Source organism: Neltuma alba, unplaced genomic scaffold, assembly GCF_004799145.2.
Source record: "Neltuma alba isolate B1F8T4 unplaced genomic scaffold, ASM479914v2 tig00011639_pilon, whole genome shotgun sequence".
Classification (NCBI taxonomy): domain Eukaryota; kingdom Viridiplantae; phylum Streptophyta; class Magnoliopsida; order Fabales; family Fabaceae; genus Neltuma; species Neltuma alba.
Window position 1 is genome coordinate 38,627 of NW_021636287.1, and position 22,383 is coordinate 61,009.

Below are 22,383 nucleotides of genomic sequence, written 5' to 3' on the forward strand. Positions count from 1 at the left end.
TTATTGATTGACTGTGAAGGGTTCTTACCAAAGGATACGTGATTGAAAAGGATAGTCTAAGAAAATCAATACATGTTTGTGACAAATAATTAGTTAACTAATTTTGCTAATATCTTTAAATTAGTTATCTAGTTTTGATATTAAGGACTGGAGGTGGGATTACAAATAATTCAACTGATAAATATTAAACCTAAAACAGAGGCATGGGATGAGAAGCAGCTAATTGTTCAACGTTAAACGGTTTCTCATTGAATGTGGCACAGTCTGGCTAGGCATTTTACAAAAACAGCAATCTGGCGATTTCTTGATGGTTTGAGCAAATGTGCCACAGCCTTATCCGGCGCACACAATTCTTACTTCTCTTTACAGGGTATGTGGAAGACATGTGAATAAGTGCTACAAAGAATTAAAGATAGAACAGCAGTGAATTCACTTATTCCAACAACGTTCAGAATCCAAGTTATTTTATATGAGCAGTTAATTTTGCGTTGTCTGCCTTGTAAGAGTGTGGTTGGATATCAGTTTGAAGGGGTAAACTCTTGCAAAATCAGTTTTCATTGAATGATCATTTGGCTTTTTTCTTTCATTTTCAAATAATTTTATTAAAGGAAGACATGACACAAAGCAAGATGTCATGACATCAGATGTTTTAATATAATATAAAAGTTAGATGTTTTAACAAAGTAGTTTGAACTTTAGCGGAGCATGTCACTTCTTCACCACCTGTAACAAATAGGTTCGTGTTCATACGAGAGATTGGAAGCTACATTTTCTTGTGTATCTAAAAGAATGAACGTATAAATATGCACGGAAGATAAAATAAATTTTTTCTTGTTACGTAAGTAAAGAGAAAAAATAGTTAACCTAAAAAAAGAAACAACCTCATGACTCCTATCCCATTTTGAAGGGCTAGATTTTCAAAGACGTTTTCATTGATCAATAGAATCCTCTATCATGAAGACATTTACAACTCCACAAGGGTCAAAATAGGACTATATCATAGTCATTCGAACCAAGAGACTCGAGAAAGTTGAATTATATGCTACATGAATCATCACTTGAACTTCAGAAAGAAGACTCATGAGAGATTAATCTCTCCACACAGGAATAATCCCTTGTGCAGCCAAACGTTTCTCAACCCAGAAGATGACGTGTTTTGCTGTAATTTTCTTTTCATCAATGAGGAATGGCTCAACAGTGCTTGCTTGTGAATTATAAGATGATAGAGAGAACCCTTTTGGACCTGTTCAAGGACACAAATCAAATGGTTCTGATAACGTTTGACAAGGATTAATTACTTTGATAAACCAATAGCAGTGGAAAATACACATACCAGTAAGCACTCCATTGGGAAAGAAAGCCCAAAATGAATAGGGATTTCCTTGTTTCAAAAAGGATCCTTCCAGCTGTTAATTAAGATCAATCGAATAAGTCAGCAAGGAAGGGGGAAAAATCAATCCAATGTAACAAGTTAAGTTAATCCAATCCTTAAAGGAAAGTTTCTTATTTAGAAAAAGAGGATATTATTGCATGAAAATGTCATTTGATCATTAAATATAAGCGTCCTCCAAAATTTTTTTCCTACAAATAATAGAGCAATAGCTCTTGACTCTAATATACCTGCTCCACTGTGTTGGTGACTCCTCAACTTAGCCCAAGTTTTAAGGGATAGAAAAGAATTAATGGGAAGATACAAAAAGCATATTACCAACCTTATTGTCCTGAAAGGCCAGCTCAATGTCAGAGATGTCCTGCTGGGCTTCAAGTATTGCTTTCAATGAAGGTATCACATCCTCCTCCATCATCTGAGGCAGAGGCTTGACTGGTGCTTTAGCAGGAGGTTTCTTTGCAGGTGCTGCTTTTGGAGCTGCATTTACCTCCTCCTTTGTTTCAGCAGTTTCTGTGGCCAGAAAGTAAAATCAATATCAACAATATATGTAAGAAGAATTGGAGGATTGGTATTATTCTAAACTCATGACTAGTACTAACTTGTCTCTCGCTTTGTATTTAATTTTGTGTATCTAATTGTTTATACTACTATTTAATAAGGCCCTGTGAAGTTAAAACCATCCCTTTATTTGTATGAACATTTCCCTTATGTATAACTTTGATTAGATTAATTAGCTTGTGGAAAAAAGTTATTGGTGGAGCATTATATTATAAATGCAGAAACTCACTTGCTGTACTAGTGGAAGATTCTTGAACGGCAGAGCAAGTGATCTTGTATCTGCTTGAAGTTGCTAGCTTACTTGTAGTCTACAGCTCAAGCAAAGCAGACATTGAAAGTAAATTTTCTCATAAATTCACAATATCCCAGAGAAACATGATTATTAGGATTGAAATGAAAGAATTGTATTATGATACTTTAATCATATCAAAAGATTTCAGCTATCCAGAGGACAACCTCTTGAAAAGATGCGTTGCCACGATTCAATTCTTATTTTTACATAGAGATGCTTATATTTGTTTGATCAATAATAATTTCCACGCAAAACTAAAGTTAAAATACTTTAAATTTTCAAAAGATTCAACTTTTCATAATGAGAGAACAGTTGTTCGGCTAACAAACTACCAAATCATGTTTTAACAGCAGGGTTAAGTTTATATATTAAAGACAGGACCTATAAAGCTGAAACTACAAAACACGAAGGGACATCAAATTATATTAATCTCTACGCCTTAACTCACAGAAGACATTAAACAAACACAGAGAGGTCATGAATTGTCTTGACAAATTAAACTTCCAAGTTCACTTTATCCAGAAAACCCAGAAAAGAATAACTACTCAATAAGCTGAAAGAGGTCAAATCATAGTTGAAACTTCTCACCAGAGGGAGTATCAATGACGACGACGAACTGCGTATGAAATTCTGGGCAAAATGCGAAGAAGAAGAAGAACTCGTGGTTGACGACCAGGATAACCTAAAGGTAGAAGAATCAGCGGCGGCTCCTCTTAGGGAAATTGCCATTTGCATTCTTTCTCTCGAACTAATAGTATCTTTCCTTCTGTTATTCTTCTACGTAATCACCAACCATCGTTTTTGCCGTCTGGTTTATTGATGTTCAATCACAAAAACATATTGAAAGAACCTTCTGATCCACATAGTGTTTGAAACAATTTGTACCACTGGTTTTTGTGCCCTTGGTTCCATTTATTAGAGGAAAATTTGAAGATGAGCTTACACACTAGAGGACAAGAATCTCCTGGTGGTAGAAGCCAGAGAGAGAAGTGGTGTCTGCTTGTGGGTGATTAGTTGCAACCACATGATACTACAAATCCAAGACAGGTCCAACTTCTTCGCCTCGTCTTCTTCTGAGAATTACTCTTGCTAGAAAGTGCATTGCTTCGTGGCTTAAGAAATATCTGAATTTATAGGTTGAGTTAGAATCTTGATCGCTTCCAATTTTTTTTTTTATATATATTGCAGTTTTATCGTTTTCTCTATATGCCAAAATAATCATTAGATTTTTGTATTGTATCATATGTAATTAATTGGCATGTAAGATTCATATTAAGAGTCAAAAAATTACATTTTTTTAATTTGAAGATAAACAAAAAAATCAGGAAAAAGCTATGGAACTTTTTTTCCCCTAATCATTATGTTGCTGCAATATTATTTCTTTTTTTTTCTCATTTTTAAAATCATTCATTATCAAATACGGCGAAAAAAGTTTGTTTAATTATTCATCAAAGATTCAAACAAAAAGAATTACAGGTGCACTAAAGATTGAAAATGAAGGTACTTGCATAGCATTTCTTCTGGGTAAATGAAAGGAATTCTACATAAAATGATAGCTATAATTCAAAAGAACATCATGCGTACATTAAATTGTTATGACTCATCTTCTCTCCACACAAATCACTTCTCTCTATCTGTTCTGCTTCTCACAAAATATAATGCATGCAATTACAGAAGGGTCTGAAGAATCCAGAGACCGCTAACCAATCTGGTTCTTGTCGTCAACACAGTAAAATGGTGGGGAAGAGCACATTCCACAATTAAGTGGAAAAAATTATTGCAGCTTTTCTTTAGAAAAACTGCAATCAATAAGCACAGCACTCCCTGCACTCCTGCAGGGTACTATGTTAGTTTCTGAGCGGTTCTACTTCTCTTCTTTGGTGGGACTTGCTTAGAGGGAAAATTTTTCTGTTTAAATTTCTGGACCATGCTGTAAACCTGCATTAAACATACTTCACAAGTGTTAAAGAGGGGGAAAACAATATTTTATTCTGTTATAATCCATGAAATACACCAAATAATAATGCCGATCATTGAGGATGGACAAGTTTTTAGAAAACACAGCAGAGGAAACAAATGGAAAGTATTCAAATTTTAAATAGGTCTTGTTGCTTCTTCCTTCCCTTATCTGTTTCAATAACTTCCAGGTTTTATTTACATGGTCTCCTTCCATCAATCTACATCAGCGTTCTTTATTCTTAACAGCAACCATATTGGTCGGTGACAATCACTTAGATGAGGTTTAAGCCCAATAATTAACATACTGAAAAGTGCATTGTGTTTAAGGTCTATTTGTCTTTTCCAACATAACTACACACTACATACCATCTTACCTTTCTTACACTGGTTGTCAGTCCCGTACTTGAAAGGGCATTGCTATCTACCCATTTACAAGTTATAGTTTCATTCCCCTGGCTTTTGAAGAAATCACCTTTCCGCCCTTACAAAAGAAGAATCAAAATTAGAACACAAGAGTAGCATAGAGTAGCCATGATGCCATCATTTTTTTGTTTAAGATGCACATATGTAACTCTGCTTGCAAAACCATTTTAGACTCTTCTAAACTATGGAACATAAGATACTTGATGAATTTAAACATACATTTGCTGAAATAATGGCCAGTCAAAAGATGAAGACGGCTGCCAAATAACACATAAGACAGTATAGTCCTTTCAGACGCATGGAATGAACCATCTGCAATCTGTTAAACTATTAGATGCTGATTTTCCCTAAAAGTTTCAAAGTTTAATGGATTTAGATACTATCTCATGAAATTTAATTCATTAATTATGAAAATAAATTAAATTTGTCCAGAATAAACTACTTTAGAGAAGTCAATGACTCAGACCTTTCAATTGTAACACTAGCAATTCAACGTATAACTTGAGGCGAATATGACTGAAGATATGAACAAATTCTCCAACATCTTCCCTCAAAACTATGTTGAAGGACTTTTTGGTGTCAATTTTGAGCATACTTTTCAAGAACTGATTTGCTGCTTCTCTTCTATCCAAGGAATCAGTTTCTCCATCCAGTGGGACTGATGGAAACTCCCAGAGACCAGCAAGCAGTCCTTCACTGGGCCTTTTTACAAGAATAAATTCACTGCTTGATTGGTTGTTGTCCAACATTCCCTCAGATCCAAGTAACTCAACAACACATACTGCACAAAAATCGGATCTTTGTTTAACCTTTACACCTTTCACAGGATAATCCGTAACAAGTACTGAACTGTCATCTGTAGAGATTGATAGTGCGTGACAAAACTTTGATGCAGGACACGAGGAGCAGCTAGGGTTCAAAGGGGTGCATACAGTCGCCCCAAGTTCCATAAGAGCCTGATTGAAGTCCCCGGGCCGGAGGGGATCAACTAGTTGAGCTGCTAATTTCCTTAATCTCCATTCCAACCCAACATTAAAAAAAAAAATGAATATAAACAACCCCAGGTTAGGAACTTGTAACATAACAAGAGGAAAATACTCTAGTACTGAGATTGTCACAGCCATTCTTGTATTATAGGCACAGTCAATAGGAAGAAAGACAACTCATTTAGAAGCATATCATGTTAAATATGGACAATACAGGTTTATTAATTTGGTTTCTTTTTTTTTTTTTTTTTTTAAAAAGTGACTTTGTCTCTTACCTATAGTCTCTCAATCCGGTCAAGCATCATGTGAAAAACCGAATTTACAAGAAATGATGAATTACAATAGAAAAACAAGTCTCATCACCAAAGTCAAATAACATAGTTAGGATTACTTATAGAAAATTTAATTCAACATAATTCCAAGTAGTTCATAAAACTCACCAAAATCTCTTGATAGTTATTGAATCTTTTGGGTTTGCAGAAACAGCCTTTAGTCTGGCAATCACCCTTACCACATTCCCATCAACAACAGGTACAGCCTGCTATCTTAAACCATGAGCCATGGTTTTCTTTCCAGTGAACCAAAATTACAGGAATCACCTTTACCTCTTGGAATGCTATAGAGGCAATTGCTCCTGCAGTGTAGTCTCCAATTCCAGGAATCTTTCGTAGAGCAGAGACTGTGTTAGGAATTCTTCCTCCCTCTGCAACTATTTTCTTTGCTCCCTAAGAACAGAAACAAAAGAAATTATGATTAATTTATGTCTTTTGCTTCTTAAAAAGTAGTAGTAGTTCAAGAAGAACCATGATTGAAGACCCGTTTATAGTACAATTGTTAGCACTTTGCAGAATTAAGTCACAAGAAGGAAGCACAACAATTTCTTTTTTAATGGCTAAGAATCTTCATATTATATTACGTATACCTTTATACAACAATAATTGGTATCCAGTATTTAAGAAAACATATTCGGCATGAAACAGCTGAAAGCTGTCACGGAAATTGGAAAGGGTAAATTGGTTTGTTACAAGAAAAACAAATTACAATTTAACTCTTTGCAGTTTTAAGTGTCGCATTCAATACCATTATGGTTTGTTCAATTACCGATTAACCACCCTATGTAAATGAGCAAAACACATGCAAGTTGAATAAGACACTTAAAGCATTAGCAAACAAACTAATTTCAGGTCAAACCACATGTGGGTGAAGTGAAACTACCCTTTATGAAAGTTGTTAAGCTAGAAGTCCAAGGATATGAATTCCCCATGTTTTCTAGCATGATTTATCACATAAATTGCTGTCATTTTACACATCCTATATTTGATGACAACAAACATATGGGGATGATTATGGCAGTGTACCAAAAACCCCATCAAATGTAATTAGTCTTTAACCCATGCAGCACAAACAATGAATCATTTCCGAAGTCACCTCATAGAAAATAATGGAAAGTAAGGGAAAACAATGTTCAAGAGAAATAATACCTCTAAAAGAAAACGAGCTCTTCGATAGTAGCCCAAACCCGCCCACATTTCATTCACTTCCTGCATAAAGACAGAATGAATTATGAGGTGAGGAAACAACCGCTGCCGATTTAGGTAAATTTTTCTTCACTCAAGGAAAAAATATTGAAGCTTTTCTAAATATTTGAACCATTCCCAGGATAAAACAAATGTTTTTTGGTATCAGGATAGCTTCTGACCTTTTCAAATAAAAAAATTCCAACTGAATGTTTAATCCAGCAATGACAAAATAACAATTCAAATGCAGGAAAACTAACAGAATGAAGGAATAAACAAAGTAAAAATATGCTATCTACAGCAGAATAAAAGTAGAAATAAGAAATAAAAAACAGGGAAAAAAAGTTATGACAATATAATGCCCTTGATGCCCTGTATTTTCTGTCAGTTCCGTCTTCAAAATTATTCCTTTCTCAGCATCAAGAAACCTAGAATATCCTTCCATGCACAATTTCGGCTCTAAAGTCCTAGTTCCTCGGAGAAGACAACTCTCCTCTCAACCTACGTTTCAGCTCCAACAATCCTAAATAGCGAAACTAGAATTGAAGCAGAAATTAAGCTCTAAAACCTTGTATTATGCCAAATGCATAATGGAAATGTTTACATCAAGTTCACAACTTCTCATTACCATAGCATATTTAGATCAGTTGGCAATACAGAAAACGCAAATTTAAAACAAAAATTCAGAGAAGAAATGGCTAAGGCCTTCAGAACCGAAAGGCAAGATGATGTAACCCAAGAAAGAAAACATATGCGCGCGCACGAGGGTTTGTTTTTTTTTTTTTTTTTGTGGGGGGGGTGTTCAAGCAGAAGGCTTCAAACAGTGAAACCTATCAAAAGTAAAGCAAAATGCAGTAACTGAACCAAAGCCCAAAAATTTACACACAAAAACCTCAAGAGAGGCCTGTGCAAGGTCGTGAATGGTAGGCCATTTCTCCATCCAACGATTGTAATAGCCAATAACAGTCTGAACCCTAGTTTGCTGCAGCATTACTTCGGAGACCCACACTGAATACGCTCTTGAATCTACTTCCTCGTCGTCTTCTTCTTCTTGTTTTTCACAGCCATGATTGTTACTTGACGTCCTCCTCCATGGAAGGTCTCTACGATTATGATCGTACCACTCCAACAGAGCAACCCTTAATTTCTGGATTTCCTCTTCGCTGAAGCACTTGACAGCATCCTCGATGTCTTGTACTTCTGGCTGTGAGGGTGGTTTTTTTATCATCCGAATAGCATTCTTCGTCCCTCTGTTCCTCTTCCTCTGCTGCTTACTCCTGTCCGACATGTTTGAAACCACTGCTGACCCCAACAACGTTAAACTGATTCTTTCGAAGGTTGCAACCATTCAAGGAGCGAAAAGGAGGGCGATTTCAAGCGGCAAACTTATCCCAAACCCAAAATTTAAACCAGGTGTGTGTAGCAATGGCGCAATGCCCCTCCATATGGGAATAAACTCGTAACCCGAGCTCCTATATTTTTTTTTTGACCAGACCCGAGCTCCTATATTTTATACTTTATACTAAGTTTAAGATTTCGTGCGTGTATCATAAATAAGGTTTGGTGGAAAAAAAGAAGTCTTAATTAAAAACAGAGATAATATTTGGGAAAATGACAATAAAATACAACTTGAATTCTAAAAGGACAAATAAGGGACCTGAATAAGCAAAATGACAAATAGGGCACTGGGTACCAATTTGGAATTCATATTTTCAGCGAAAAGACCGAAATGCCCTTATCAGTGAGGTAAAATGAAGTGAAACTGAAATGAAAATAAAGATGGAGCAGAGCACCGGTTGAGCACATGAAGAAGGAAAGAGAAACGCTGGAAGAACACATCAGAGCTGAAAAGAGGTGAGTTTAAGTCGGTAGTCTTTGGAAATGGTATAATCTTACTCCTCCGCATCATAATTTTTTTGGGATTGCTGATTTAATAGATTTTGGTTGTGGGCAAGAGGTTTTGTAGCAAGAGAGAGAGTAAACATGTCGCATTAACTGATGGTGGGGTTTGGGTAGTTCCTTTTTGTGTCTGCTTTATGGCGCAATGGTGGGGACGGGTGTGCTGGAGATGAGGTTTTATACTTTATATTGACTATTTCGAATGACGTAGCGGAAATCAAGAAAGGTGGCAAGCAATTACGTAGGCGTGAAGTTTGCGTTCAAGTGGTGAACGTTGTTAAAATCAATAATGGAGTTGTGAAACCCTATAATAAAGTTGCGAATAGAAGAAAAGTTTCTCTCTTTGTGTGTGTTTTGGGTGTCACGTACGTTGATGGAAACTAATTGGCGGAGAAGTTAATTTTTTTATATTTAATGTTGTTTGCTGCAGGTTAGCAAGTGGTGATGTCTTGTAACATTGTATCAACATCTTCAAAAAGACTTGCTTGTTATTTTCACGTAGATGGGAAGTTTGTGGAAAAGGACAATGGCGAAGTTAAATACTGTGGTGGGACTGTCAGAGTAAGAGTAATAAATGAGGGTACAAAACTTGAAGATTTGAGGGCAATGATAGGCGAATGGTTCAGCATGGATTGTCATGGCTGTGATATTAAATACACTTTGAGTTTTGATGAGAGGGTATTGGTAGATCTTATAGATGATGGTGAAGTTGATAATCTATTTGAATATAATGACCGTAATGCACATATTTATATAGCACATAAAGGTAATGACAATGTGGAGGAAGGAATGGGTTATCCAGAAATGTAAGTGAGAAATTTTTTTTTGGTGGTTATGAAAGTTGATAATTGTTGTAATGTTGTAGTAAATCTCTTAACAACAGTGGTAATTATAAATGCAGGATCTCAAGAATGGAAGGACTGTCAGAACAGAGTGATGAGCCTACGTTGGAGGGAAATGCTTTGGAAAGTACAAGTTCTGGAGGCAGTGAAAGACCTAATGTAAGCCTACCATACGGAGTAGTGAGTGCACCTACACCTTTGCCGGAGATGAATTCTTTGAAATGGAAGGAATTGTTGTTAGGACGGAACCAAACTTTTGCAAATGCAGAAGATTTCAAGAAGAAAGTACATAAGTTCAGTATTGCAAACAAGTTTGAGTACAAGTATGTGAAAAATTGTAGGGAAAAAATGTATGTGAAATGTAGTGTTGAAGGTTGTCCGTGGAGGATAAGTGCAAGAGTGGGCAGAAAGAGTGCTCCCTTTTTACGTGTGGCAACATTCATAAATGAGCATGTCCATAATGCACAAGACAATCTTTGTGTGGAACATTGTGGTTCAGCTAGCTTGACAGCATCAATCATCAGAGATGAGGTAAATGATCACATAGACAGGCGTCCAAATGATATAAGGAAGACTTTAGAAAGAGATTATGGTATGAAGTTGACATATAAACAAGCATACAGGGCGAAGCAAAAAGCTTTAGAGGACATACATGGCAGGCCTGACCAGTCTTATATGCTTATTCCGTGGATATGTGAACGGTTGAAGGAAACAGATAACAAAACCGTGGCCAAATGGGTGGCTAATACTAATAACACATTTGAGCGTGCATTCATAGCATATGGGTGTTGTATAGAAGGCTTTATAGCTGGTGCTAGACATGTACTGTACATTGATGGATGTCATTTAAGTGGACCGTATAAGGGGACGTTACTGTCGGCGTCTGCTTATGATGCTGACAACGAATTTTACCTTTTGCGATTGCTATTGTAAAGGGAGAGACACTTGAGGATTGGACATGGTTCTTATATATGATTAAGGAGATAGTTGGCTCGATGGAATTGACAATTGTGTCAGATCGACACAATGCAATAATAGGCGCCGTGCAAGCAATATTTGGTGGTGAGAGGCATGCATACTGTTACAGACATGTTAAGGAAAACTTCAGTGCACAAATGATTAAATTAAATAGAGGAAAGAGGAAGACTAGTGGGAAAGCAAGGGAGGAGGGACTGCAATACCTGGATGCCATTGCATATGCAAGGCTTGACACCGAGTTTGATGGTGCAATGGATAACATGAGAAAGTTCAATCCACAATTATTTGAGTGGCTTCTTAATCATGGTGATGTTGAAAGGTGGGCCTTAAGTAAATTCCCATTTAAACGGTGGGATAACATCACAACAAACCTTGCTGAGTCATTCAATGCTTGGATGTTGAAAGAGAGACGATATAATGTTGCCCAACTTATACATGAGCATCGTGAGAAAGTGGCAAAGAAGATGTATGCAGCAAGCATAGCAATGAGTAATTGGAAAAATGGTGTAGGCCCAAACATAGATGCAAAATTGGTGGACAATGTTGCTAGATCAGCATGCATGCTGAGTGTACCTTATGGAGGAGGTAGGGTGTGTGTCCATACAGCAAAAGGAGCTGTACATGTTGATCTTGGTCTAGGCGAATGCACCTGTGCAGCTTGGCAAATGTCAGGCATTCCATGTCCCCATGCCTGTGCAGCGATTAAGGCTGTGAATTGCAATGTCTATGATTTTGTTGATGAATGCTACAAGATTACATCACAGCAAAAGATTTATGGCAGGAGTATGATTCCAGTGGCGACAGTAGACATGCCAAATCCTAACAATTACTGGGTGGAAAATATAGGAAGTCAAGTGTTCTTGGCACCGCCTTTGACTAATCGACCGCCAGGAAGGCCTAAAGTAAAAAGACGAGAGTCACAGTTCCAGAATAGGAAGATCTACCATTGTAGCACATGCAAACAAGTTGGGCACACAAGAAGAACGTGCAAGAATCCAAACCCAAGTTGAACTTAGATGTCAATAGATATGGTGATTTTTTGGTGTAAATAGTGTTGCGTGAATGGTAAATCCCATTGCACGTGTAGTGTAGTTAGTATGAAAGTTATGGTTCAATGTTTACCGTGCTGTACTTGAGGTGCAGACATTTGAATATATGTAATGCATCTGCTGTCATATTGCTGCTGGTTTTTGGTAAATACTGTTGCGTGAATGGTAAATCCCATTGCACGTGTAGTTAGTATGAAAGTTAATGGTTCAATCATGTCATAAATACTGTATCAGCTGTCATATTGCTATGTTTTTTGATAAATAGTGTTGCGTGAATGGTAAATCCCATTGCACGTGTAGTGTAGTTAGTATGAAAGTTATGGTTCAATGTTTACCGTGCTGTACTTGAGGTGCAGTCATTTGAATATATGCAATGCATCTGCTGTCATATTGCTGCTGGTTTTTGGTAAATACTGTTGCGTGAATGGTAAATCCCATTGCATGTGTAGTTAGTGTAGCTAGTATGAAAGTAAACGGTTCATGTTTATCGTGATGTACTTGAGGTGCAGTGATTTGAATATATGTAATGTATCTGCTGTCATATTGCTGCATTGTATTGTTCATGGCAGAAAATCTGCCCAGCCCGGCAAGAGGGTGCAAAACCCAGTATAAAAGTAGTAAATACCACTGAAAGAGTTGTAAATCCCTCTGTGTTTTGCAAAATTCACCTCCGACCTTTACCGTTTTGAGACCAAAGTTGCGCAGGCCAATTTTTTTGGGATGCAAAACCCACTGTAAAAGTAGTAAATCTCAGTTGAGAGTTGTAAATCCCTCCGTGTGTTTTGCAAAATTCACCTCCGACCTTTACCGTTTTGAGACCAAAGTTGCGCAGGCCAATTTTTTTGGGATGCAAAACCCACTGTAAAAGTAGTAAATCTCAGTTGGAGAGTTGTAAATCCCTCCGTGTGTTTTGCAAAATTCACCTCCGACCTTTACCGTTTTGAGACCAAAGTTGCGCAGGCCAATTTTTTTGGGATGCAAAACCCACTGTAAAAGTAGTAAATCTCAGTTGGAGAGTTGTAAATCCCTCCGTGTGTTTTGCAAATTTCACCTCCGACCTTTACCGTTTTGAGACCAAAGTTGCGCAGGCCAATTTTTTTAGGGATGCAAAACCCACTGTAAAAGTAGTAAATCTCAGTTGGAGAGTTGTAAATCCCTCCGTGTGTTTTGCAAAATTCACCTCCGACTTTTACCGTTTTAGGATGAAGTAGCACAGCCCAATAAACATACGGTTGGAAAACCCACTGAACAAGTAGTAACACTCACTGTAAAAGTTGTTATTCCCACTATGTGTTTTGTCAAACTCAGTGTGGTATTTGTGTTTTTCTTGAGTTGCCCTGCCTCTCAAAACAGGTTGTCAAACCCCTTCAAGAAGTGGTAAAATTCGCTTCTACAGTTGTAAATCTCGTCACATGTGTTGTAACAATTTGGAAAAATGGTTTAACATTACTTGAAAATGAGTTGCCTTTACAATCCCTGAAAACAGTTTGCAAATTCCCTTACATACATGACATTAACTAACACATCACTAAACTTAGACAGCGTCATTTACTGCCGTGATGCACGCTGCTTTTCCTCGGTGTGGGTTCTGGGGATGACAGCAAGTTCAATGCTTCTTCACGTCTTGAATTGAGCTCATGATTAACAAGCCACCACATTAGGTTTCGTCGGAAATCAGCAACATGTTCTTCACCGTAGTCAAGCGTCACACCGGGCTCCCATTTGCTCAACCATATTAAAACATGAACGCCACAGTCTCGCCTGCACATGGCAACAATGTCCATGAGTGAAACACGAAGTAGCATTCATACATTATTACATCAACAACTAATACCACTCACAGATTGTTCTGTTGAGGAACAGGGGCCCAAATAATGTCACTCATCTGCTTCTTTCCAATGGTATTGGGCTTTACTATCTCAATCATATCATAAAATCGATCCCTCTGCACAACACATACTTGCATTTGTAAATAATTTGGTAAACAAAGAGCATGCTACACAAGAACAGTAACAATAGTCTTACACATCCGGTCACCACAGTCATCATATCATCATCAGCTGCACCTTTCTTCTTACTCTTCTTAGCAGGAAAACTTGGCTTCATTGAGTCCAGCACATAGAAATTCATTGTCTTAGGCTCAAGCACAAGACAAAACCAGTGAGCACCAACAAGTGTAGGTCCAAATATCAAGTCACAGTCTCCTATGTTGTAACCGACATATTCAGGCAGCAACTGCTTTTCTCGTTTTCTAGCATCCCACCGAGATGGGTTCGCAGCTAGTATTGCCTGCAGCATCAAATGATTAGTCATGTAGCAGTAATTATTTTGTATTAATCTTAGTAACCTTACCATAAAGTCAGCATCAAATATGTGTCGCTTGACTTCTCCTTCGCTCTTCATATCAGCCAGTAAAGTCTTGCACACAACTAACATAAGCTGTTTGCAAGTAAATTTTAGTTTTTTGCACAGGTATACATGAGCATCAAATATAAATTTATAGTACTCAGCCGAAGATCACAATACTAACTTACCCGGTTACCTATTCTCTCAATTCCTCCAAGTGTCCTTAGCTGATCTCGAGTGATATCCTCATCAGATATTTTAACTAAAGTCCTAAAAATGTGTTCCCAGTATCATTATGTGTGTAGTTAATTAGTAAACAATCGATAAGTAATATCATTCACAGTCATGCGAATAGTAACTTACACATCACCCTCCTGCCTTGAACACATGCGGGATATCATGTTAAAAAACTTGTCCTTTTCCTCCATATTCCTCTTCTTCCTCTTCACAGGCATCGTCAAAATCCATGGAGAATTTATGGCCGACTTCACCTCCCTCTGTGATCTCCTGGGCTGTGCATTCTTGTCCATGGGGGAAACATCAAGGGAATCCATATCTCCTGCTTGTATTCCTTCTTCCTCAACATCAACCATGTCAGCCTCGTCCGAGTCATCTCCATGATGAGGTATGTGTCCTGAGTCCTGTCCATCATCATCATCTCCCTCATTTTCATCATCACCATCATCAGCTTCATCTTCTCCCTTATATTCAGCTCCAACTTCACTAGGGCCCTCATCTCCCACAGTATGATTTTCCTCCATCGTTATGTGCACCTTATGTAGCTCATCCTCTACTGCACTAACAAGTCTCTTGTAGCTTAAATCAATTACAGCCATCAACTTTTGATGTAAGCTTTGCAACTCCTGCATCACATCATTAAAAAAAGGTCAAACACTTTATCTTTTTAATGCACATTGAAATTACGAAGCAAATAAACACACCGGGTGTAAGTCAGCGACACTTCTCCTTCTTCTCTCCTCATCTCCAACCCTAACTTTCGAGCCCTTCTGCTTATACAATAGGCCTCTGTTGCTCCGCCTTTCCTTCTTTGTCATCTCCTTTATCCTCTCATCAGTCCAGAATTGAATAGCACTTATTGACCCATCTCTAACAGATTTAGATAATGGGAAGCGCTCAGCAAGATATAACTGCAACATCAAATTATTAATTTTATCATCACTCCATTCAAACATAGAACAAAAAACAATGGTAGTAAATACATACCAATAAGAGGTAGATGCATCCTCCGACGTTGCAACTCCCTTCATCATTGTCTTCCCCTACGTTTCTATACACTTCAACATAATCTTCCATCTCTTTCCACAAGTTGTTCACAATGTATGTGGCCCAATCAAATTGGTGAAATTCATGCATAGTACAACACATCACCCTCACTAGCTTGTCACTCACTGTTGTTTGTGAGGTAGGAGCTAGAAAACTCCCAAGTGTGTACAGCATGAACAAGAACTCAAAATTCTCCTCATTCTCCCCAGATTTAATGTCTTTGAGTATCTTGGTAAAAGAGACTTTACCATATTCATTCTTCAACCTCTTGTATGTTTCATCATCATCATCCACATCCGTTCTTACCTTTTCCCCTGTGTGGGGTACCTCCAACAACTCCGCAACATCTTGTGCATCAATTTCCTTGATCTTCCCCCTTATTGTAAATTGATGAGTAGGCGGATCATATGCTCGAAGAATGCGTACTATGAGGTCACGAGGGAGTCTCTCACATCCCATGTCAAGCAAACTTGCAAATCCCAAACTTTGTACCTTGGCTTTCAATCTGTCATTGCTATTTATAAATTCCACCAATGACTTGTATTGCCGGACTGAGCAACGAGTGCTAAAAGCAACTTTTTTCATCCGCTTCTTCTTCGTCCCTTGCTTCTTTGGTTTGTTCACTTTATCATTATACTTCTTCCTCTCCTCTGGTGGCAGCTCCCTCCATGCCTTTGCTCCCTCCCTAACTTCTTCTCTCCTATTCCTAAACTCTTTGCCCGCCTTAAATTCATGCAGAAACAGCATGTACCCACTCTTCACTTGTCCACTTCCCTCTCCTTGTCCTTCTACTTGTACTTGTAACTCCATTTTCCCTGCTGCAATGACACCACTTGTTAGTCATTCATAGTACTATATTTCTTTCACAACAATGTCGTCAATTCCATCAACAAATGTGGTCAATTACACTAACAAATATAGTAAATTTTATTAACATATCATCAAAATACCATTGTCCACTCAATTAACAAGTGTAGTCAAGTCCACTAACAAATGTAGTAAATATCATTAACATATCACCTACAAAACCATTGCACAGTCAAATGAATTTGCATCACGACGATGTTGTTATTCCTGTAACAAATCTGGTCACTTTCATTGACTAATGTAGTAAATTCCACTAATAAATGTTGTAAATATCATTAACATATCACCTACAAAACTATTGCAGAGTCAAATGAATTTGCATCACGGCGATGTTGTCATTCCCATAACAAATCAGGTCACTTTCATTGACTAATGTAGTAAATTCCACTAATAAATGTTGTAAATATCATTAACATATCACCTACAAAACTATTGTAGAGTCAAATGAATTTGCATCACGGCGATGTTGTCATTCCCATAACAAATCAGGTCACTTTCATTGACTAATGTAGTAAATTCCACTAATAAATGTAGTAAATCTCATTAACCTGACCTACAAAACCATTGCACAGTCAAACGAATTTGCATCTGCTCACTTTCATTGACTCATGTAGTAAATTCCACTAATAAATGTAGTAAATCTCATTAACCTGACCTACAAAACCATTGCACAGTCAAACGAATTTGCATCTGCTCACTTTCATTGACTAATGTAGTAAATTCCACTAATAAGTGTAGTAAATCTCATTACCCTGACCTACAAAACCATTGCACAGTCAAATGAATTTGCATCTGTCACTTTCATTGACTGATGTAGTAAATTCCACTAATAAATCTAGTAAATCTCATTAACCTGACTTGCAAAACCATTGCACAGTCAAATGAATTTGCATCTAGTCACTTTCATTGACTGATGTAGTAAATTCCACTAATAAATCTAGTAAATCTCATTAGCGTGACCTACAAAACCATTGCACAGTCAAACGAATTTGCATTGCTCACTTTCATTGACTGATGTAGTAAAATCCACTAATAAATGTAGTAAATCTCATTAACGTGACCTACAAAACCATTGCACAGTCAAACGAATTTGCATTTGCTCACTTTCATTGACTAATGTAGTAAAATCCACTAATAAATGTAGTAAATCTCATTAACGTGACCTACAAAACCGTTGCACAGTCAACTGAATTTGCATCTGCTCACTTTCATTGACTAATGTAGTAAATTACACTAATAAATGTAGTAAATCTCTTTAACATGACCTACAAAATCATTGCATAGTCAAATGAATTCGCATCACGACGTTGTTATTCCCCTAGCAAAACTGGTCACTTTCATTGACTAATGTAGTAAATTCCACTAATAAATCTAGTAAATCTCATTAACATGACCTACAAAACCATTGCACAGTTAAATGAATTTGCATCACGACAATGTTGTTATTCCCGTAACAAATCTGGTTACTTTCATTGACTGATGTAGTAAATTTCAGTAATATATCACCTCAATATCATTGTCCACTCAATTGAATTTGCATCACAAGCATGTTGTCATTCCCTTGCCAAATCTATTATTTTCCATTGCCGAATGTAGTCAATTACTCTAATTAATGTTGTAAATTTCATTAACATATCACTTAACAAATGTAATCATTGCCAACACAAATTTAGTCCTTCTCAGACCAACAGTTGTTATTTCAAAACCAAACCCGCTAGTACTATTTACTACTTACCTCATCAAATTTACTACTCGGCTAATAGAATTACTGCTTGCTAAATTACTACAACAGGATAACCTTTGCAAATTTTACCCACGCAAGGACAAACTTTTCACCCTAAACCATTCAATGAAAATGAAAGTAACTTTGTCATTGCCGCGCATGCAGACCAAATTAGTGGAATTCTACTTCCTTAAAATCCCACCCTCTCCACATAGAAAGCTATACTCTTTTTAGAAAAGTCAAATAACACCGACAAAACTATCCTTTCTATTTTGTTCTTTTCCTTCAAATCAAAATAAACCAATCCCCACAACAAAAGCAATCCCCTGTTCCAATTAAAGGCCACCCAAAATGGTTTAAACACTATCAATCACAATCATTTCCAAATATGTACACAACCAAACACATCAGCAATAACATGGAAACAACTTTTTTCGTCCTAGAGCAACTTCTATGGGAACAACAAAGACGGAACCACAAAGAGCATCACTGCATAATTACATTTTAAGCTTCGGGGACCCATCGAATGAACAACAATATTCAAGTTCCCTACCTGTTTAGTTTCGAAAGCGACAGCGGCAATGTGATTTCGGCGACCGCTTTTTCGTTACTAGAGGACCTTCGATTTGGTTTCGCCGAGTGGGGGCACTTTCTGTTTCGGCGGGTTGCTCTCGTCGGGTCGGCGGGTTGCTTTCGTCGACTGGGCGAGGTAGTTCTAGTTCCTGTTTCACTTAGTGGGGGGTTGCTTTCGCTGAGTGGAAGCAGTTCCTCTTTCGTCGAGTGGGGTGTTGTTTTCGCCGAGGAGTCGGTTTCCGCCTTTTCTCCATCTCCTCAAGTTTCAAACATCTTAAGGGCATTTCGGTCTTTTCGCCGAAAATATTAATTCCAGATTGGTTCCCAGTAACCTCCTTGTCATTTTGCTTATTCAGGTCCCTTATTTGTCCTTTTGGAATTCAAGTGGTATTTTATTGTCATTTTCCCATAATATTTTATGCTCCTCCCCATTATTTTTTATAAACGAACAGCTACTATTCCTCTCTTATATTTAAATATAAATAATATTTACAAGTTATCTTAAATTTTTTAGTAAATTTTCTATTTTATCCCATTAATTACTTATTTTAATATTTAATATATTTATTATCATATTTCTCAAACTATCATTTCTCTCTATCACATATTCTCTTTTTTTTTTTTATAATTCTCTTTATTACAATAATTTTTTATTCTCTTTTTTATACTCTCTTCTTATAAATAAGGGTATTTCCAAAAAAAAATTTAATTTTTATTTATTTATTATTTTTAACTAATTTTTTTATTTATGTAATAAAATTCCATGTTGTTTATAAAAAGACGCGAAGGGAGTACTTATATTTTTGCCATGTTTTTTTTTTTTTGGTTAAGGAAGGCAACCACCAGTCCACTAGGCTGGAGAGTTACAGCAAAATAAAGTCAAAAAGACCGCGATGCTTGAGGTGGATTCTGACGAAAGAGTCTGACCAGTGACCAATTCCTACATTCCTGTCACTCAAAAAACCCTCTGAAAGATCCTGGATCATCAAGTAATCTTGCTCCATTGCATGAGCTGTCTAAGGTATTGATATTAATAACTGAGAAAACTAATTTTGAACATCTTTATAATTTAACCAATTTTGAATCAGATTCTTAGACTTTTTTTTTTTAATTATTGGGTCTGTTAAATTTCTACCTGTTTAATCCCTTATCTTTAAAACCGTTAAATAGAGGCAAACGGTGTTAAAAAAAAAATCCATTAGCTTTGACTATATGATTGCTCCAGTTTCTGCCTCTTTCGGCTCCTCTCAGCAGGCGCACATACGAATCTATACGAGCTAATATTGCAGGAATCGCTTCAGAAAGATCCGGAAAGAATAGTTCTAGGTTTGTTGATGGAGTGGAACCTGTGAATATCAAACTCTCCCATTTATGCACTACTGGTATGCCTTTTCTTCTATCCTTAACGCCTCCTTTTCTTTCATTTATTTAGAGAGGTATGCTCTCAAGATTTGCCCCAAGAGTTGTGTTCTTCTCTCATTACTTTTGCCGGTTTTGGTTCTCTATTATTCTTTTCTGCGTTGTTTTCGCGAATATTTCTCGGTTAGGTCTTTCTTCCTCCTTTTCTCTCCTTGGCCATTTAGATTCAAGGGGATTTCATTAATCTCACTTTTGGGGCTTTCTATCTGGCAGATTTGTATTTCTGTGCGATTATTGCCCTTTTCTTTTGTTGTTCTCTAATTCTCTAAGTGATTCATATGAGTGCTTGCTGAGGGGAGCCAAAAGAAACAAAGCAGTAAGCCAGTGACAATCAGAGTCAAATTTAACAGAATTTTTAACACCGTCTATCTCTATTTGCTGGTTTTAAGAACGAGGGATTAACGGATTTAACACGAGAAACTTAAAGGACCCCATGTAAATGAGTTTGATCTAATTAACTAATTTGAATATATTAATAATATTAGTAATTAATTAATATGATATATTTTTTAAAAACATCTTAAATATCTTAATTTTCTTCTTTTCTTCTCTACTTGATCATTGTTGAGTGAATATTAATAGGATTAATTTTGAAAAAAAAATTATATACATATCAAATAGGTCTTATATTCATAATCAACATTAACTTCACAATTACATTAAGACATGGTGAAGTATAATATATTGGAATATGAAACTCTAATACTATCTCCAATCTTTAATATAATATTCAATTAACTAATTTAGGAAGATTAAGAAAGTTACTAAAGTATTTAATTATAACATATATTATATGATCTTTCTAAAACACTTATGTGGATTATTAGATTATATATTAATTTATAAGTTAGATAAATTAGTTTAGAGAAAATGATCAATATAAATAGTTTAAAGTATAACTTTCTTAATTTCCTCCGATTCATGAATCGGGTCTTACATGAAGGACCAATTTGTATTATTTATAAGTGGTGGACTGTGTAACTTATTTCTAATAATTCATGTGCACACAGAATTTACATCTAGTGTTCATCTCCAAATAACGATTATAATTTAATAAAAAAGAGTTAATACAATTTTTAGTTTTTTATATTTATCCTCATATTAATTTAGTCAAGTTTCAAACAATAGATTTTAATCCCTCGAGTTTCTTTCTATCCAAAATATTAATTCCTATAATTTAAGGGTTAATACAGTGATTAGTCCCTATAATTTTTATTCATTTTGGTTTTAGTTTCTGAAATTTGAAACCTGTGGTTTTGATCCTTTAACTTTGCTCCGTTTAAACTGTTAGTTCTTGTATTTTCAAAAAGGACTTGGTCTTAGGTATAACACCATTAAATATGCTAGCATGTCACTAATCCTGTTAAATATGCTGATGTGGAAGCTGAGTGGGCTAACTGATGTGGCTTTTTAAAAAAAATAAAATTTGGGATCTGGTTAGTCAAAGCTGAACATGCACAGTAAGGTTTTATATTGCTGGTCTGGGATCTGGCACTAAGCTGATTGGGAAATCATCGTTGCTGCCATTTGAAGGAGATAAGGGGATCGATATCGGTTAAGGGTTTGAAACATCATCTTAGTTGGGAATTTCAGATGGCGGCCACAGCCGCGACCATGGGGAAGATGAAGAAGGATCTAGATTTTGAAGATTTCAAAGGGGGGCCCCGGGGGGAGATTGTTTCAAAATCTAGAAGTCCTTAACTAATAGCGATTTCATGTTTATTGTTCGGTGGTTGCCAAGTTCTTCACGGTGCTTTCATCTCATTGCTCCATTACTGGAAATGCTTTCTGCAGATCGAGTTGGCAGTGGTTTAAATGATGGATTGGTTGAAGAATATTCTAGGTGATTGCAATTTTGAAACTGAGAGGGATCTTTTGTGGCCAGCTTCGACAATGCAAAGAAAGAGCATGAACATGAATATGTCGTAGCACCAGTTCTTCAATATCACTGCTAGATCCATTGCCATAAACAGGTTCGATTAGCTGACATGTCTTGTTAAGCAAATTTGAAAACTTGATCCCAAGCATTGACTAAATGCCAAGTAGGTTTAAGGGGTTAGTGACTAACCATATCCCAAATTTTATTTTTTTAAAATCCACCTCAACTAACTCACTCAGCTTCCACATCAGCATATTTAACAGTATGAGTGACATGTCAACTCATTTAACAGTGTTAAATCTAAGACCAAGTGTAACATCCTAATTTTAGTCTCTAAGACTTAAGTAAATTTGTGAGTAAATATTTATTGACATCACTTTAATAGTTGTTAATTATATA

At 36.5% G+C, this 22,383-nt stretch overlaps 5 protein-coding genes across 6 annotated transcripts; 2 read left to right on the forward strand and 3 right to left on the reverse strand.

Moving 5' to 3' along the window:
* Positions 1-842: 842 nt before the first annotated feature.
* LOC114715986 (uncharacterized) lies at positions 843-3,136 on the reverse strand. Of its 2 annotated transcripts, none has more exons than XM_028900901.1 (5): positions 2,829-3,136; positions 2,182-2,256; positions 1,713-1,904; positions 1,334-1,406; positions 843-1,243 (listed from the first exon to the last, which is right to left on the reverse strand). In XM_028900901.1, the coding sequence occupies exons 1-5, from the start codon at positions 2,973-2,975 to the stop codon at positions 1,089-1,091; spliced, it is 642 nt and encodes a 213-aa protein (XP_028756734.1). In that variant the 5' UTR covers positions 2,976-3,136; the 3' UTR covers positions 843-1,088. The 2 variants fall into 2 exon arrangements, with proteins under 2 accessions (XP_028756734.1, XP_028756733.1); XM_028900900.1 differs by having other exon boundaries at positions 1,713-1,900; positions 2,178-2,256; positions 2,829-3,132.
* Positions 3,137-3,758: 622 nt separating this feature from the next.
* On the reverse strand, positions 3,759-8,484 carry LOC114715985 (adenine DNA glycosylase). Its single transcript, XM_028900899.1, has 7 exons — positions 8,018-8,484; positions 7,090-7,149; positions 6,214-6,333; positions 6,049-6,146; positions 5,089-5,630; positions 4,574-4,680; positions 3,759-4,178 (listed from the first exon to the last, which is right to left on the reverse strand). Exons 1-7 carry the CDS (start codon positions 8,471-8,473, stop codon positions 4,083-4,085), a joined length of 1,479 nt encoding a protein of 492 aa, XP_028756732.1. The 5' UTR covers positions 8,474-8,484; the 3' UTR covers positions 3,759-4,082.
* A 984-nt stretch (positions 8,485-9,468) lies between these two features.
* LOC114715979 (uncharacterized) lies at positions 9,469-10,799 on the forward strand. The gene is made up of 2 exons (XM_028900893.1): positions 9,469-9,830; positions 9,926-10,799. Exons 1-2 carry the CDS (start codon positions 9,469-9,471, stop codon positions 10,797-10,799), a joined length of 1,236 nt encoding a protein of 411 aa, XP_028756726.1.
* A 62-nt stretch (positions 10,800-10,861) lies between these two features.
* On the forward strand, positions 10,862-11,854 carry LOC114715980 (uncharacterized). The gene has a single exon (XM_028900894.1). It carries the CDS (start codon positions 10,862-10,864, stop codon positions 11,852-11,854), a length of 993 nt encoding a protein of 330 aa, XP_028756727.1.
* A 1,583-nt stretch (positions 11,855-13,437) lies between these two features.
* LOC114715981 (uncharacterized) lies at positions 13,438-16,333 on the reverse strand. The gene is made up of 8 exons (XM_028900896.1): positions 15,464-16,333; positions 15,181-15,387; positions 14,603-15,102; positions 14,428-14,509; positions 14,246-14,332; positions 13,919-14,182; positions 13,735-13,838; positions 13,438-13,654 (listed from the first exon to the last, which is right to left on the reverse strand). The coding sequence occupies exons 1-8, from the start codon at positions 16,331-16,333 to the stop codon at positions 13,438-13,440; spliced, it is 2,331 nt and encodes a 776-aa protein (XP_028756729.1).
* Between the last annotated feature and the right edge of the window lie 6,050 nt (positions 16,334-22,383).